The 19,204-nt window shown below is 42.6% G+C and overlaps 2 protein-coding genes across 2 annotated transcripts; one reads left to right on the top strand and one right to left on the bottom strand.

Moving 5' to 3' along the window:
- The first annotated feature begins 1,080 nt into the window (after positions 1-1,080).
- On the top strand, positions 1,081-3,471 carry LOC128398726 (olfactory receptor 14I1-like). Its single transcript, XM_053359978.1, has 2 exons — positions 1,081-1,121; positions 2,526-3,471. The coding sequence occupies exons 1-2, from the start codon at positions 1,081-1,083 to the stop codon at positions 3,469-3,471; spliced, it is 987 nt and encodes a 328-aa protein (XP_053215953.1).
- Positions 3,472-16,682: 13,211 nt separating this feature from the next.
- Positions 16,683-17,618, bottom strand: LOC128398725 (olfactory receptor 14A16-like). Its single transcript, XM_053359976.1, has one exon. The coding sequence runs from the start codon at positions 17,613-17,615 to the stop codon at positions 16,683-16,685; it is 933 nt and encodes a 310-aa protein (XP_053215951.1). The 5' UTR covers positions 17,616-17,618.
- Between the last annotated feature and the right edge of the window lie 1,586 nt (positions 17,619-19,204).

Here is a 19,204-nt window from a genome sequence, read left to right as displayed (position 1 = left end):
GCAACCAGCAACTAACAGTATCTCACCTTGATAAGATTATGAGGTTAATTTTTTTTTAAAAAAAAAAGACATTAAAAAACAAATGACTTAACACTGGGGTCAGCAAACTTTTTCAGCAGGGGGCCAGTCCACAGTCCCTCACACCTTGAGGGGGGCTGGACTATATTTTTTGGGGGGAAATGAATGAATTCCTATGCCAGAGATGCATTTTAAATAAAAGGACATATTCTACTCATGTAAGAACACGCTAATTCCTAGACCGTCCGTGGGCCGGATTCAGAAGGCGATTGGGCCGGATCCGGCCCCCGGGCCTTAGTTTGCCTACCCATGACTTAACATAACTCACCTGGCCAACTATTTCCTTCCCTGCTCTAATCTACTTAGTAGCAGTTGCCTTGTAATTTCTCCCATCTGAGTTGGATATTATTGTCAATGTTTAATTTCTAGTAAGGAGGAAGAAGAAGTTGTCAGGTGTCAAATATGTGTAGAAATACCACCCTGTGATCTAGAAGCCCTGCACAAAGTCTCAGGAAATAGGGGGCTCTTGCTAGCTGTTCAGTGAGGGAGAGGAATGCACTCTTTACTTTCTCAGGAACATTTCCATCTAGTTCTAGTTTGAGGAGTGGAACCATAAGACTAAAAATGGGAGCCAGGTCTGTAGCCTACTAATCCCTACACAATTTTATTTTTATTTTTATTTTTTTAGATCAATAATTCTATCCCTAACTTTAATTCTCTAGCCATTTAAATATATTTATATTTCCCTCAAAGAAACTGCTGTTATATTTGATTGGACTCATGTCAGCCTATCCCCAGACACCAACTTAGAAAAGCTACATATAAAGCTTTCTACAAAAGCGTCCTTTGGATGTCATTTTACCACTGAGCCAGATACATGCTCTTCAGGCAAATAATTGCAGATTTTCATTTCAGAGGAACTAGAGGATTGAATAGCTAAATAACTAGGATTTTGCAGATTATACAGACACAGACAGCTGGAAGGTCACAGGAAAAAGACAACATGTGAGCGATAGACCTTCAACAGACTGTGAGAAAGAGTGATCGGTGGACAGATTTACTATGGTGATGACTGACAAATCATCTGACAATGTGAGACAAAGGTGTGCACAAAAAACTGATATTTCGGGATTAGGCCAGGGAAATGCCTGTTTTGGAATAACATAGCTAGCTCATAGAGAAATGTATAAAGAAACAGTTATAGCCAAAGAACACTGGGGATTATTTATAATTGTATAGACAATGTTGTTCTTTTTCTTAAAATCATTCTTTCATACATCATCATGTGTTGTTTTTTTGTGTCAGGTGTTGGACTTAAATTTCTTCCAGTGGAATTACTCAGACAGCTGTCTATGACTTTGGATGGAAGTCCCTTCCTTAAAAGGAATAATAACAATACTGGCCTAAATGCCTTCTTGAATCTTTATAAACAATCTCCTGTTAGGGATGACATCTAATGACTGGGTAATTGGTATTAAATATTCTGCTTTTATTGTCCCACACCACCATCTTTTCCTCAAATGTTTATCTACATCCTTGTTTTCTGCTGTTTTTTTGTGTTTTTTAAAGATGAGTCTCAGTTCTGTGTTAAAGTATGCTTTGTATGGATAAGGTCAAACAAAAGAAGCCTACCATGGATTTAGTTACTGTTCAATCCTGTGCAGTTTTGCTCAGAAGTTCATCCCATGGATTTCAACAGGACTTACTCCCAGGTAAGTGGGTATATGGTTGCAGCCTTAATGGTGTTTTTTTTGTTTGTTTTTTGTAAAAGTACTAAGAGCTTGTCTGTAGAGAAGACGGCAAGTCTTGCCCTCCAGGTTGGCAATACTGATTAGAACATTTGTAATGTTACCTGTGATCATAACCGTGTAGAGCAGGAATCACCAGTATGGTTTCCTCCTTATGTTGTTGGACTCTATTTTTCATCAGACTTAGCCAGCATAGCCAATGGGCAGCAATGTTGAGACCTGGAGTCCAAGAAACAGTTGGAGAGCACCACATTGTCTGTCCCTGGTGTAGGCTCTATTGTCATATGCCATTAAATGCATATTGTCATATGCAATTAAATGAAACAGTCCATTCTGGGTGTTGGGTTGCCACTGCAGCAGTATTTGCACAAACACAATCTAAGCAGCATTACATCTTCTGTCAGATATTACCCCTTGCCTTGCTAATTTTTGTTTTTCAAAATACTTTAAGGATGTCAACCACATAATTTGTTTATTAATGTTCCGCTTTTTGGTAAGTCAAACAGTGACTATAAATGTGTTTACATGTCACCAGTTCCTAAATATATATTCATTTTTTGGGTTACTGCAGTTATTAGGTGTATCTTCATAAAGTCAACATGACCCATTTGACTCATTTACTGTCCTCATAAGCATGGTCAAATATTGCATTTAGGCAGAATTAATCAATGTTCAATTTTTAAAACATGCATGTAGAACCTCTATTGAGATACATTTCAGGACACCACCATCCCATTTCTGTCTTCCCTTCTCTGACAGGGGTGCATTATTGAATAACAGTAAGGAAATGTTCAACCAAAGCATTGTGAAAGGTTTCCTTCTCTTGGAATTCTCTGAAATTCGAGAACTGCAGATTGTATGCTTTGTGACATTTTCCATAATCTACCTGACAGCTCTGACTGGAAATCTGCTGGTGATCAATGTTGTAGCACTCAACCAATATCTTCATACTCCAATGTACTTTTTCCTGGCGAATTTATCTGCTGTCGACCTTGGTTACATCTCAGTCACCATTCCCAAAGCTATAGCTAACACCATACTGGGCACCAGGCACATTTCGTATTCTGAATGCGTGGCTCAGGTCTTCTTCTTTATTTTTTTTGCGTCCTCCGAGTTCTTCCTCCTAACAGTCATGGCCTATGATCGATACATTGCCATCTGCAACCCACTGCAATATGAGCTACTTATGAACAAAGTATCCTGCATTCAAATGGTAGTTAGTGTGTGGCTCATTGGCCTTTTCTATGCTGTTTTGCACACTAGCTGCACATTTGGAATCATTTTTTGCTCTAATGTCATAAACCAGTTTTTCTGTGAAATCCCACAGCTTCTCCAGCTCTCATGCTCCAACTCATACATTTTTGAAGGAGGAGCTGTCATATTTTGTTCAGTGTTGGGTATAGGATGTTTTGGATTCATAATTATTTCCTATCTGCAGATTTTAAAAGCAGTGCTGAGGATCCCCTCTGTACAAGGAAGAGAAAAAGCCATCTCCACTTGCCTTCCCCATCTCATTGTCCTTTTCTTATTTTTCTTCACTGGAAGCATTGCTTACTTGGGACGAGCATCTAGGTCCTCCTCAGACATGGGGCTGATGCTTGCAGTGATATATTCAATCATTCCACCTTTCATGAATCCCATTATTTATAGCATCAGGAATAAAGATATCAAGAGAGCACTTTGGAGGCTTATAAATAGAAAATAAATGATGCAGTTTCACTTACAAATACTCTGTAAAATATGGGATACAACTTACTTGGTGCAATACCCTATAACCTTCCAATAACCCCACCCCCCAAAGTACATGCTCAGTAGGCAACATTACCTGATCTCCCAACAAACTTTGTGCAAACAATTCAGGATGAATGTTGAATAAACAGGTCATCTTGAAGTGGCCAGTGATCTGCATACATGATGTGTATTTTGCAAAGTGTGTGTGATATTTGTCTTTTATTATTGAATTAATTTGTCTTGGTTTTCTAGTCATGGGTTGGACAAGAAGTTATGCATGGCACTAAAGACTTTACTGCTGGACATATTATCTGGGATCCCCAAGATTTCACCAGATATGGCCATTGCAATTTCAAGACTCTCTTCACAAACAGAATTAAAAATGTAATATTTTTTATTATGAAACCTAGGAGTTGCAGTTTGCTTCTTTTACCGCTGAATCAAAGCAAATGTCAATCAAGGGAGAAACCTGATTGATGCCTGTTCTGATTCAGCAGTAAACAGCAGGTTTTCCCAGGGAAAGTGGCAGGACAAAAAAAACCAACAACACTCCAGCCTGTGCCTAGAAATTGCAGCACAAACAGAACTGTGGATGAGCCCTTAGTGTTTCAGTATCCATTAGCTTCCACATCATTTGAATTCTGGCAGGAATTGTGGGTTTTAGAATGTTGAACAGATTATTCATTTTTAAAAACCTACTACTTTCATTTTTATGGGAAGCTTTCTTATGGAAAATATATTTTAAAACTAAAAATGGAAGCCATCATGTCCAGCTTTTTAAAATGTGGGTGCATCACATACATTTACTTGTATATAAGATTACACAATGTGAAATTGTGCAATAAATGGGATCCTCCTTAATGAAGGTCCTGGTTGCGCTTGGGCCCCCAGGACACCCCCGCAGGGTGGGTTGTAGCTAAGTGTGTCCCAAGCCTTAACCGTTAGGCCCTGGGATCGCACTAGGCTGTTTTGGCCAATCAGGGCGAGCGGTGTGATTCCCAGGGCCTATAAAAGCGGCAGCGCAATGTGATTGGGGGCACTTGCTTTGCGCTGCTGAACACCCTCCCTCCCTAATTTTACATCATGCTGCTCTGGCCTTGCTTTGGATTGGGTCACCTGTTTTGGAACAAGGGCTGGGTAGGATTTTTTTTCCATTTGGCAGATTGGCTGTAGCCACTTGGTTTTCCCCTACCCCCTTAGCAATCATCACAACTTTGTAAGGTTTGGCGGTTAGGCATTGGCTTATTGAAGTGTGTGGGAGGGCAGGTGCGGCCATCACCTGCCCCTCCAGAAATAGATATTCTGGTAAAGGTATCTGGGGGTCCTGGATCTCATCCAAAGTCTGCTTGAGGGGCTAGGGCCATGCCAGGACCACAGGAACCCCAGGTGAGCTTCGGTTGATCTTCATTGATGTGGCTTCCTCGTTTGGTGTTTACCCTTTCAGACTACCAGCCAGAGAGGCAGGAGTCAGTTATAGTCTGTTGCCAATGCCTAAGCCAATACCACTCACTTTGCTGTAATTAATAAATCTGTGGCCTAAAATTTTGCCCAATAGCTTAAACTAAAATTTATGTGTCAGTGTGAAGTTATTTACAGAGGAAGGGCATGGGGGCCTCTAAGTGCAAAAAGGCTGAAAACAAGACTCAGCATTTATAGAACTGTTCCTCAACTGCCAGAGAAGTCAACACAGTCCACTCTTTCCACAGAGTTCTACTTTGATGATATGTTAACTTACAAGAAGACTCTAAGTTCACATAAATTTAAGGTAGTCTCAGGTTTTTCACACCTAGGCAGGCTATTTATTCCATGAGCTTCTAATATGGGTGAAGTGCTGCAGAACTGGAAAACACATTCAGTCAGGGTGGGACCATTGGATATGATCCCTGCCCCAATATATCCATTCAGTCTTTCAGTGTGATTGTATGGTCTGAAATGGCCAACAGCTGACAGCTATCAGGAGCTGTACAAAGTCTAACATAGAGTGTAGATCTGGGTCAAACCTACACTTCTCCCTTCTCCCAGGACTTGGACCCTTTGATTCAGTTTACTGCTTCCACAACAAGGTACACCATAGGGTCAGAACACTGGGTTTTTATTTATGCAATCATCCATTCCTCAATTATGATTATTTCCAATAATTGTAACTTTTTACACAGACCACACGGCATATGTTTGGTTTGGCCTTTGATTTTAAAATGGTGAATGGAAGGAGACATGGTAAAGATGGGTTCAATTCCTTATTTCCCAACTGGCAAAGTGTACAGAGAGGAAAATCAAACTTTACAGTAAGTAGTTTCTTCCTTACTGTATAGTGGGATGTGAGTGCCATCTTATGTTCCAGTGTGTTATTCGTCTAGTTTGTATAATTGTTTGTTTTTAATCAGCACCTTATGTCAGGGAATGAGGAGGAGCAATTCAAGTGTCCGTGCCAACATGCATGCTGAATTAATTTGATTTGCAAAGTGTGTTGACTGTATAATTCTAAAATCACTTCACTTAGAATTACTGTGGCATCTACCAAACATTTTTTCTTCTTCCCTTCAGTTTGTAAAGACCACAATTAATGCTGTAAGAGATACAACATATTAATTTAACTGGAATACTGTTTGAAATATTTATTCCTCTTTATTGTAGGAATTGAACTAATTTAAAGACAAAACATGCTTCTCATTATTTTACATTTCACAGTCTAGCTTAATTAGTTTAAATAGTTGTACAGATACAATATTATCTCTAGAGAGATCATTATTTTTTAAAACTGAGCTTACAACCACCTCCAAAAAGTCGGGCTAATTAGGCTTCATTATATTATTTGGAAAGCACAATAATCCCAAGAATGCTAATTTATAGGGCATATTTCTCTTTGTCTTCCTTTTGGAAAATAAAAAAGGGTTAAAGCTTCTTTTTAAAGATAATGTGCTTTTGGTTAATTAATGACAACCATCTTCAACAGATGAGAAGGTCAATTAAGAATGAAGAACTGAACTATGGTGAAATAATTCCATCTCAGAAAACATAGAAGTAAATGAAGCAGAAAAAAACCTCACGTGTTCCTCCTCTAATTTCCCTGGAGATGAGTTAAAACAGTTTATAGACAGTTATCAGTATTTCAAAAAGAATTATTTTCAAAATGTTGATTATTGTTGCTTGCTCATTTTTTAAAAAATAGCAAAATAAATCTCTCACACATACAAACCGGAAGAATAAACTCTACAAAGTAATGATTTATGTAATGTCGATTTTTGTGATTTTATAAGACATATTCAAGCCACCATTCAAGCAGTATTCCAGTGGGGGGGGGCACCATATGGGGACACTGTCAATGAGAACAGATCATATTGGGCTAGATGGACCAATGGTCTGATTTACTATAAGGCAGTTACCAGGTAATGTATGTCTATAGTGAACACACATAGGAGGAAGTGGAAGCAAGTCTCCATTGTGACCTACATACAAAGTGGCCAAATAGTATCTATTGCTCTTAATACATTTTAAAGGAGGACACTGGGGCAGGGGTGATGGCAGTGGCGGAGCTTCATGCTCTGGCACTGGGGGGCGGAGAGCAGGTAGGGCAGGGCTGGCGCGCATCCTGAGGGTGGAGCACGCCGCCTGCGGGGGCTTGGCACCAAGCACGGGCGGGGGGACAGCCACGATGGCACCCTGCCAGGATTGCGCTGCACTCCCCCTGCACTCCTCTTCCTCTGCCAGCGGGTGATGGTGGCATACTTCTAAATGTCCTGTGCCCACTGAGCAATTTTGACAACAATTTAGGTGACAGTGTTCCACTGTGTGTATAGACCCAACATACACTCATGAGAGGAATGGATCCTTTTGCATGGAATCAACAACCCCATCTGTTAAAAATGCATGCATACATTTGACCAGTAAATAATTTGTCACACCAGGAAGTAGAAAAACACTTGTTTATTAAATAGAAACGAAAGAGACAGAGTATATGGTTTAGACAGAAGGCTACAAATATGGCAGAAAACCATCATTCAGTACATACACACCTCTTAGTCTTACAGAGTGAGAGAGTCCCAAACTTCCTAAAAGGCTAGAGAAAATGAGCATAGTGATGTACCACAATACACATACTAAAGGAAAGAAAAATAAGGGAGGGGAGAGATATACCTGATATTAGAGCAAGCAGAGCACAAAGTCAGGGATTCAAAATGTGTGCCTTCTACATGTTGTCAATATAATCCCATACTCTCTTGTTGTCTGTAGTAATGGTGCCCTCTGTCTTTCAAGAATTTGCTCAAAGGCAATAGCTGAGGACAGAGTGGGACATTGCAAGGGACATTGTGGGGGGGCAACATTGTGTGTGCGATGTTGCACATGCAATGTTAGGAGGAGCTGGGGAGGGGTGGGGAGGCAAACATAGCAGTAGTGTGGCTTCAGTGACTGGCAGCTCCTCCTCCTGCTGCTGCCACCAGCCAGAGGCTGCTTCCACCTCTTCCCCTCTGTGGCAGGAGTAGGAGAAGAAGGAGGAGCTGTCCACTGAAGTTGCACTATGCGCAGCTCTGTGCTTGGCCTCCTCTGCCCCCTGATTTTTTTGAACAAGGGTGGAGGGGGGCACTCACCCAAAAACATATTGCGGGCCCCCCAAAGAGCTGGGCATCTTGCTTTGGCTAGAAGTTCAACATCCACCCTTATTACCAATTAATTAGGGACTGGCAGGCTTCCTGGGGCAATGAGCTCCCATACCTCCCATAACTCTTCTTGACACCAGAGCAGACAAGCCGCATTCCGTCTTCTGGGCCTGATAACCAACAATGTTGGAGCCTCCGCTACGACTGACCTGGAAAAGCTCATCCTCCGGTCGAGTCCTCCGAAATTGCCTCCTACAATGATTAACGACCTGAGCCTTTGATAAGGCTCCAGGCACGTTCCCTCATTACACAGAGCATACAAAACAGCAGAAGGATGAGAAATATGAGCTACATTGTTAAGAGTTTTATTTCTAACTACGCAGACAGTAAATACATCCTCTCTCTGTGAAAGCAGAGAGCAACCGGAAAACAAAGGAACAGGAAACCAGTAGCATCACATCCGCCTCCCGTCTTCCATGAGACTTCCAACAGTCTGGAATGTCTGGAATGCAAAACAGAGTCTTGTGTGTGATGGCCTGGGAGTCTGATTCAGAGGCTGAACCAGAGGAATCCCATCCTGCACAGGAGTCCCCGCCTCCAGGGCCGGCTGAGCCAGGGCAGGGCCTTGAATCTGAAGCGCCTGCACCTGTGCCGGATCCTCAGGAGCAGACACCAGATGAATCCACTCTTGCTCCAGAGGTGATTGAGGACCCATTGCCTACAGGTGCGCCTCTCCCCCCAGCCCTGTCAGGGGAAGGTGAGCCTCCCCCTGGGTCCAGTAACCCTCCAGCCTCTCCTGAGCTGCAGAGGCTCAGGGCAGAGAGGCGGAGGGAACTGGGTTCTCTCAGGAGGAGTGCTCGCCTTAAGGCCAGGAGAGGCAGGTCACCTGTGGGCCGGAACCGCCCCTGGCCTCAGAGAAGATAAAGGCCAGTCAGCCCGGTCCCAGGTTGCGGGAGCAACGTCGTTGGAAACCTGTTTCTGCCAGCACCCAGACCTGTTCTTCTGGAGTTCCTGACCACGCCCGGCTTCCTGCTTTGGACCCCGCTTCGCCCTTGGTGGACAGTCTCCAGACTCTTGACCCAGGACCGGACTCTGACCACGCCTCTCGGTAACACCCCCCCCCGGGTCCAGCACATTGTGACTCCAAGCATTGCACAGTGACAACACAGAGATACCTAACATCAGTTGGTGCCTCTGGCTAAGGTCCAGTTGCGTGGTTATATTAATAGTTTGCAATCAGATTCCCCAATGTGAGCCACTGTAGGCAATGCAGAGATAGATGGATCAATGGTCTGATTCAGCTTCTTTCATTTCTAATACTGGAGACTCTAACACAGGGGTCAGCAAACTTTTTCAGCAGGGGGCTGGTCCACTGTCCCTAAGTCCTTGTGGGGGGACGGACTATGGTTTTTTTTGGGGGGGGGAATGCCCCACGAATAACCTAGAGATGCATTTTAAATAAAAGCACACATTCTACTCATGTAAAAGCCCCAGGCAGGCCCCACAAATAACCCAGAGATGCATTTTAAATAAAAGGACACATTCTACTCATGTAAAAACACACTGATTCCCGGACCATCCTCAGGCCAGATTTAGAAGGCGATTGGGCCGGATCTGGCCCCCGGGCCTTAGTTTGCCTACCCATGCTCTAACAGCAGACAGAGTGGGTTTTGGTTGTGAATGGTCTGTCACTCTCACAAACTCTTCCACACCCTCTGCTAATTTTATTAGCAAAACACAGATAAGAGATTTACCGGTAATCCTTCACCTGGACACCTGTAATCCTGTGGTACAGCAGACTGCAGAGAACAAGGCTCCAGGGAAATTATGCTTTTAATAGACTTCTTCTGCCAGTATAGATGGGCTTTCTATGCTTCAAAAGGAGCAGGATAACATTTGTAAGATGTTATGGATCACTGAGTAACAGTGCTGGGAGCAGAAAGTGCAAGAGGAGATACAATAAATCTATGAGGGGAAATGTAAGCCATTTATCTACGTAACTGATCTACTTAATACTTTAGAAAAAGATAGATACATTTCACACTTTCTTAAACTTGCAAAAATATAAATTGCTTTTCTGACTATTTGGATACAGCTTAGGTAGCACAGCAGTGCTAAGAGGTTATATAGAAGCAGGTTAGATGCAGGTTTGGGTTTACTAAATGTATACCTCCCACTAAAATCATCATCATCATCATCATCCTGAAAGTGATTTACTGCTGAACAGTTAAAGCAGCTAGCTTTTTTAAAAAATTGGTCTAATATTTCTATTCATCATAAACCATGGTAGTTTGTAGATATTCTATCTGGTAAACTAATGTAACTTCAGACTATTCTAAGAATAGTTGTGGGAAAGTAGTTTAAAATATATGGTTTGTAATATATATGTGTCAGAGGCTCAGGAGCAGAAGAGCAGGGGAGAGAGCAAATAGAGAGCGGAGGAGAGGAATCAGAGGGGAGCGTAGGGGAATATGACAGTGGACCGAGAGATTCCATGAGCTTCTCCAGCGAATCAGAAGATTCCCAGGAGGGGGCGCCTATGGTAAGGGCGAGGCGAGTCCCAGGGGGGACGATCCATAAACAAGGAACCAGAGGGGAGTCCCAAAGGAGTAGCGGAGGAGTAGGGCCAGTTCCCCCACCAGAGCACAGTGGGGGGGAAGAGTCACGTGAGTCAGGACCAGCTTCTCCTCCATCAGGGAGTGGGGAAACGGAGGGAAGGCCAGGTCCAGCTAGCCTCCCCGAAAGGGGGAGCAGTGACACAAGTGTAACGGTCAGAAGGAAAGTGGGAGGCTGCGCGCGCCAAGTTCAAATGTGGAGGAGCGCGGGACAGCAGAAAACCCGGATTGGGAGCCAGGTCCTAAAGCCCGAAGGAGGGGGGGAGAAGAGTCGGCAGAATCAGCGTCAGAAGAATCTAGGAGGGCTGAGACTCCGACTAGCAGAAGGACCCAGAGAAAGAAGGAACAGAGGAAGAGGTGGAGTAAGGCTAGAATCTTAAGCTGGTGTCAGGGGGGAGGAGATTCAGATGGGACTTCTACGGTCTGATGCATAGACGTAGCGTTGCGCGCTGCGCGTCTGGAAATGAAACTGAACTTCAATAAAGACTTGTAAACTTCAGGAAGAAGCAGCGTTGGTCTTGTGTGAGCTGGGACCTTGGGCAGCGCTGACAATATGGTTCATATATGTTGACCTCACCACTACCTCCTAGTAAGCAGCAACAAGATTCCTGTACTCGGTTCCATTATTGTACTCACTCAAAATATAATCAACAATAATGTAAGATTTTTCTTCATTACAAATCTGCTGGGTGCCCTAAAGTTTTGGGAGTTCAAAGTTCCTGTTCTAATCAAGCAATTAACTAAGTGCACCTTATCCAGCACATGTGTTGACGTTTTTCAGTGTTGTTGTCCATAAAAAGAAGTAGAAAGTTAGGCTGAAATAGAATGTTATTTCGATTCTGATGCCTTAGTGCAGTTTCTAAGCATTGTGTATTCTAAATATGGAAATGATATGGGGAGTCCTCTGCCCTCTAAGTAATATTTTAACCTCATCATCCCCTAAGCCCAAAAGCAGCAAGGATGGCCAAGAGCGTTAGGGTTTATCCTATAGCCATCAAAAGGTTCACTTCTAAGACATATAATTTATTCCCCTTGTCTTTCTGTCTTTCTCCCCTCCCACAAATATCTACAAAATAAAGTAGGCATTTGTTTTAACTGTGTTATATTTCTGCTTTCTTCCAGGGGTGGCAAGCATTATAGTAATTTGTTTATTTTTAATGGATAATCAATCCTCCATTTCTGAATTTCTGCTCCTTGAATTCTCAGAAATCCGGGAACTGCAGATTCTACAATTCCTTTTGTTCCTGATATTATACCTAGCAATTGCATCAGGGAATCTTCTTATCATCTCTCCAGTAGTTTTTGACCATCACTTACATACTCCAATGTACTTCTTCCTAATGATCTTGGCCATCCAGGATCTGGGCTCTGTTTCTGCCATTATTCCCAAATCAATGGCCAATTCTCTCAACAATACCAGACACATTTCTTATTCTGGATGTGTGGTTCAATTTTTCTCTTTTGTCTTCTTTGAAATATCTGATGTCTTTCTCCTAACAGTCATGGCATGTGATCGGTATGTAGCCATATGCAATCCGTTACAATATGTTATAGTGATGAACAGGCAAGTCTGCGCACAAATGGTTGCTGGTGTTTGGTTCATTGGTCTCTGCTTTGGTCTCTTGCACACAGGAGGCACATTTTCAGACTCTTTTTGCTCAAATGTTGTCAATCAATTCTACTGTGATATCCCACAGTTAGTAAAAATTTCATGCTCTAATTCATACCTAACTGAAGTTGCCATTCTTGCAATTACTTTAGTTACTGAGGTGGCTTTGTCTTCATAATTGTAACATATGTGCTAATCTTCACTGCAGTGCTAAGAATCCCCTCAGCTCAGGGAAGGAAAAAGGCCTTCTCCACCTGCCTTCCACACCTCACTGTATTTTCTGTGTTTATGTTCACAGGGTGGTTTGCCTACCTGAGACCTCCTTCTGATAAGCCATCTATTCTGAATTATATATTAACTGTGATATATAGCTTTGTTCCACCCTTGTTGAACCCAGTGATCTATAGCATGAGAAACAAAGATATAAAGGTTGCTTTAGCAAAGCTGTTAGCTTCAGTGTGCTCTTTTTTTGTGTAGCTGTTGATTTTGTGTTCATTTAGTTACCCTTATTTACATGGAAAACAGTTTAAAAATATCTCAACCATTGATATTGCTGATATGGAGGTTGAACTTGGCTATCGAGACTCTTTTATATGGGGAATTTAGGAAGTTTAGTTAGTCCATCTTCCTCCTGTATGACATAAATACCCATCTTCACACATTATGTACTTATGCTAAGTAAATAAAGAAGGGCACAGCAGGGATGAGTATTCTACTTCCACCCTCCAGCATCATTCCCCTGAGCCTCCATGATGTAAATTCCCTGAAGTTGTATTTCCAAAACTCAGTGGGGGTGGAGGCAGCAGAGGTGTAGCAAGGTCAGGTGGTACCCGCTGCAGAATTTTTTTGTCACCCCCCCACATTGATATTATTAAAAGAAGGAAAAATAAGATACAGTTCCAAGTGTCATTTTCTGGTTTATTTACTTAACATTGTGAGCATAAGCACTTAAAACTCCCCCCCAACTTTGTTCTCACATGCCACCTCTCCTCCTGTGTGTTCCAGGGTTTGGGTCCTGAGTTGAGGGAGCTTTTGCTTCTCTCCTTCCCTCCCTGCTCCGCTTGTTTGCTCACCTGCCTCCTTCCCGTCCTCTCCCTGCCTGTCGGCCTGCCTCCTCCAGCAGCCCGGGAGTGTGGGGCAATGGCATGCCACACGCCTGCAACTCCCAAGCCTCCCCCGAGCTGTCAAAACAAAGGGGGATGGCTGCCGGCAAAGCGGCACAGCTCCCCACTTCCCTCGATGGCTCAGGGTAGGCTTGGGAGTCACGGGCAGGCGGTGCACCGAATGTCACCCCCCTCGGTGGTGACATCTGGGGCAGCCTGCTCCCACCACACACACCTTCCTACACCTCTACTGAACTCATAATCTTCAGATCTTGCTAAGTTTCATCTAGATGTTGAACAGCGTGGGAGACAAGATGAGCAATCTTTCTCAGTACCATCTTTCAGAACTGTGTGTTTCCATGAAGGACTGAAACTGCTGCAAACAAGTAGAGTCTTTCCCAGGCAGGTCCATGAAAACCATATTGTGATGGGTACTACTGAAAGCTGTTGACAGGCTCAGCAGACCACCAGAGACAGGACTCCCTGGGTCTAGTTCCTAGTGTAAATTGTCTAGAGCAGTAACCAAACTGTGGCCTGTGAGCTTCATTCGAGTGGTCTATGCAGTGTTGGTAAAATTAAAATTAAAAAATCATACAGCATCTAGCACAGCACATTATAATTGCTACAACAGGCAGAAAAAACATTAAGTAGCCTGTCAAGCAATATTCAAATGGTTCAAGGGCAAAAAAAGTGTTGGGAACCACCAAATCCATTTCAGTACCAAAGTCAGGCCAGAAATCAGATTAAAATTTATCTTGATCCTCCACAAACCTTTGGCAGGGAGACACCCCAAGATAAATTGTTGAGTAGCCAGAAATTATCCAGTATGGTGAGTTCATACAGGGGCCTTTCAACAACAATCTTCTTCAGCAGTTTTCTAGTAGAACTATTCACCCCCTGAAGGTACCATAGCCAATTGGCACACGCTTTTCTCATGCGCTTGGCTAGCTGTCCTCTCATGGGTGAGGACTGAGTGTGCAGGTGATTGCCCTAAATACTTTAAGGATCCTGTCCACATCTTCATACAAATTGGAAAGTACATCTGAAACTACTGCTAATGTGGTTTCCAAATTGGAACAGATGTGAGTGATTTTTACCTATGAAAAGCTTTGCAATCTGGTCACAGTGGCTTACTGAGTGCTGGGATGCATGCTTCGCTGATGTGCTCCTATTGCATGCATTTCATTTAAATCTGATACCTGCTATGTTTCTAAACCTTTGGAGGTAAGTCATAATCAAACACACACACACACACACACACACACACACACACACACACATATTTAAACTGGCTTCAAAGATGGCCAGCTTTTTCTTTGCGCCTTTTAATATCTGCATGACTGGGCATAGCCCTCCTGATGTTGTTGAACTACAACTTCCAGCATCCCTAACAATTGGCCATGTTGGTTAGGATTTATGGGAGTTGGGAATCCAACATCTGGAGGGCCATCCCTGTATTAAGGCACAGAGCCCCTGTCAACATAGTGCTATGGTAGTAGGGATGCGGGTAGCACTGTGGTCTAAACCACTGAGTCTCTTGGGCTTGCTGATTGTAAGGTTGGTGGTTTGAATCCATGTGACAGGGTGAGCTCCCATTGCTCTGTCCCAGCTCCTGCCAACCTAGCAGTTTGAAAGCACACCATGTATATATGAAAGAAAGCTACAATTTCTTTATTAAACAATGACAGAATATCGGGATCTGATATCAGTCTGTTGTGGTAATGCCCTGAGGAAAGAGGGTCATAATTCCTCTTGAAACAGAATTAAAAAACCATGGAGTCACCACTAAGAAGGCTGATTAATCTCATTTGCAGATGCTGTTGACATCTCTCTGTCTTGGAAGAGTGAAACTGTTGTAGAGTTACAGTGCCTACTGTGGCTGTAGAGACTGATATAGCAGAGGCATTTATTAACAGCAGCTAGAGCAGTAATGGAACTTGGAAAACCTTGCAATTAATGAATATTGATCACTGCTATAATATAGTGTGACAAACAGACATAATGGAAAATCTGTTGCGCGTCAAGGCCCAGGCACACACCCCAGGAATAATAAAAACACAATGACACAGAATTTTAGTTTAAATTAATGGGCAAAATTTAGGCCATGACTTTATTGATTACAGAAATGTGAGTGATATTGGCTTAGGCATTGGCAATAAGTATAATTGACTCCTGCCCGCCTTGCAGGATGTCTGAAAGGGTAAACCACCAACCAAGGGAGCTCCATCAATGGCAACCAACTGAAGCTCAGTCCGGGGTTCCTGTTGGGTCTGGCATGGCCCTAGCCCCTCAAGCAGACTTTGGACGAGATCCAGACCCACGGATTCCTCTAACGGAATACCCTTCTACCTGGAGGGGCAGGTGATGGCTTTGCCTCCCCTCCCCCACATCTCACTAAGCCAATGCCTAACTGCCAAACCTTACAAAGTTGTGACGATTGCTAAGAGGTAGGCGAAAACCAAATGGCCAGTGCCAATCCACCAAATAGAAAAATTCCTACCCAGCCCCTGTACCGAAACAGGCAACCAACCGGAGTCCAGAGCAAGGCCAAAGCAGACATTTAAAACTAGGGCGGGTGGGCAGGTGTTCGGCAGCATGAAGCCAGATGATGGCCCTGACAATGCGCCACTGCCTTTTAAAGGCCCCCACGATCATGCCACCACTCTCTAATAGGCCAACAGGCCAGTGGCTTGATTGCGGGGACACTGCAGGCTTGGGATCATCCCCCTCCTCTCCCATGGTTATGGGCGGGATGCCCTGAGCCTGTGCACAATGCGGACCCTCGAATAGGAGGATCCGATTTGCCAAAAGTGAAGGTGGTGAGGGAAGAGGGGTGAAGTTTTTGACACTGTATGGTGTCATTTTAATAAATATACAAATGAAACAACACATGGACGGATACGTATGTACAACATATATTGCAAAATGGAGTCGATAAGCAGGCACTACTATTATTATTCTGTGTTTTCCAAGTTGCTTTGTTGAAGAATTCATTTTACTGGCTAATGACAATTAATTCTTATTTTGTAGCATAAAATAATAGGTTTAGTATTCCTGTCATAACCCATTTTTGTTAGTCATAACTTGTTTCATGATTTATGTGCGTACAATTTTGGAATAGGATTTAAAAAGCAAAAAGAGTCACCAGTTCCCCAAACAAAAGAGCCAGGTTTTGCATCTCTTTCATCAATATCTCCAGCTGAATTATTTTTAAACTGCCTTCCACACAAATGAAGGTATTTAAGCAAACACAAAAGTCACAGTTACATGCAAAAAGAGGACAGTGAAGCTGACAGCTTTGCTAGGGCAACCTGGATATCTTTGTTTCTCATGCTATAGATCACTGGGTTCAACATGGGTGGAACAAAGGTATATATCACAGTTAATGCCAAATCCAGACCAGATGGTGTATCAGAAGGTGGTCTTAGGTAGGCAAACCACCCAGTGAATATAAATACAGAAAATACAGTGAGGTGTGGAAGACAGGTGGAGAAGGCTTTTTGCCTCCCCTGGATGGAGGGGATTCTCAGCACTGCAGTGAAGATTAGTACATATGTTGCAACGATGAAGAAAAAACAGCCTAACTCTATAACTGCACTGATCACAAGAATGACAACTTCAGCTAGATATGAGTCAGAGCAGGAAACCTTTAGTAACTCTGGGATTTCGCAGTAGAATTGATTGACAATATTGGAGCAAAACTGTACTGCAAAGGTCCCTCCAGTGTGCAATGTGCCATAGAAAAGACCAGTGATCCAAACACCAGCAACCATTTGTGTGCAGGCTGCCTTATTCATCACCATTTCATATTGTAGTGGTTTGCAAATGGCAACATAGCGATCATATGCCATGACTGTGAGGAGAAAGAAATCGGATCCCACAAAGGAAACAAAACAGAACACTTGAGCCACACATCCAGAATAAGAAATGTATCTAGTATTCTGGAAAGAATTAGCCATTGATTTGGGTATGATGGCAGAAACTGAGCCAAGATCCTGGATGGCCAAATTCATTAGGAAGAAGTACATAGGGGTGTGCAGGTGGTGGTCAAAGACTACTGCAGAGATGATGAGGAGATTCCCTGAGACAATTGCTAGGTACAATATCAGGAACAGAGAGAAGTGTAGAATCTGCTGCTCCCGGACAGCTGAGAATTCAAGAAGGAGAAATCCAGAAATGAAAGACTGATTATCCATGTTTTTTAAAACAAATCACTAAAATCCTTGCAACCTCTGCAACAAAATAGAAAGATAACTGTTAGCATAACTTACTAAGCAAGATTTACTTAATTCAGAAGAGAGTAAAAAAAAAGATAAGGGAAATAGCCACAAGTCTTAGAAGTGAACCTTTCAATACATGAAAACTTTAATGATGTGTTATTACAAGAGATAGTGACTCACCACTGCTTCCTTAACATCAGTGTTCTGCTGCTCATTTAATATGGGTTTACTTTGATCTCCTAAACACTCAGAACCTTGAGCTGTTATTATAGGTTAAACTTCTTTCAGCATTTGAATATGGGCACCTTAACAGTCCCCAAACCTCATTTGGGGTAAAAACAGCCCAACATAACACTCATTTCATTCAAATTTGATGAGACAGACTGACATATGTCCCATTACTGGTATTTCAAAGGTGTTTTGTGTTAGGCAACTTCCTTAAAAAAAACTCAGCAATTTTGGGAGTTTCCTTAAACAACACCGTGCTGAAAGTGTGTTGCTCTACAAATGGACAGCCCATAATATCTGTAGCAGCCACAAAGGAAGTTAAGCATGGTTGTATCCTAGCTCCCACACTGTTTAATTTATATATAAATATTGTCCAGAGTTTAACATCCCCAGAGTATCATGCCCCTATATTGGCCACAAAAACCATCTCTATATTATTATATGCAGATGATGCAGTCTTTCTATCTCAAACAAAAGTGGGCCTAAAAAGATTGATGAGGGCATTCACAGGATACTGCCAAAGAGAACAGTGGGCTGTGAATTACAAGAAAAGGAATGCCATGGTGTTTTCAAGAAACTATAGGGCCCATAGATGGTATATGTATAATCAGTTGATCAAACAAGTTAAAGTTTTTAAATACCTTGGCCTTATTTTTCAGTCAACAGGGTCATGGGGAGCACATCAGAAATATGCAAAGGGGAAAAAAGTCTCAAAGCACCAAAATGCTGACACACATTTTCTGTACAAAAGTTGGCAATCACATACCATCAGCACTTGAAGTGTTTAAAGCTAAACCCCTAGCACAGTTATTATATGGGGCTCAGATTTGCCCAGGCGCTCTCCTTGGATCTACACAAGCTGTTCAGTCTAAGTTCTTAAGGCAATTTTTTCCTGTTCCATCCTGTGTTCTAAATGCTCCATTGAGCTTAGAGGCTAATCTCCTCTCTGTTGAATTATAGATTTGGTGTAGGACATTTAGTTATTGGCTTTGACTAAATTTAAACCCCACCGGCCTACTACCCTTAGTATCACAAGATTGCCATGAGAGCGTCTGGATTTAAATTGTCAACCCAAAGCTTTACTTTTCTGGTTTTTCATCACAACAGTTATTAATTAAAAAGCTCAACAACTCTATGCATACACTTCACGCACACACACACACACACACACACACACACACGTATTCTCCCCCTCACAAACAGGCATTTCCTACACTGATTGTAACAGAACAAAATAGTAAGAACAGCGAGGCAAGACATTGTTCACAGGACTGTTGCTGGGCCATTCAAACCATTCAGGCTTTACCAGTTCTTAGCTGCACTGCCATATTGGCTGA

This window comes from Podarcis raffonei, chromosome 13, assembly GCF_027172205.1.
Source record: "Podarcis raffonei isolate rPodRaf1 chromosome 13, rPodRaf1.pri, whole genome shotgun sequence".
NCBI classification, from domain to species: Eukaryota; Metazoa; Chordata; class Lepidosauria; order Squamata; family Lacertidae; genus Podarcis; species Podarcis raffonei.
Note: the sequence above shows the minus strand (reverse complement) of the source record. Positions and strands in the feature narration are given on the sequence as shown.

Coding starts and splice junctions, on each gene's coding strand:
- LOC128398726 (XM_053359978.1), top strand. CDS start 1,081: ATGGTGATGACTGACAAATCATCTGACAATGTGAGACAAAG. Junction 1,122..2,525: donor TCTGACAATGTGAGACAAAG/GTGTGCACAAAA, acceptor CTTCTCTGACAG/GGGTGCATTATTGAATAACA.
- LOC128398725 (XM_053359976.1), bottom strand. CDS start 17,615: ATGGATAATCAGTCTTTCATTTCTGGATTTCTCCTTCTTGAATTCTCA.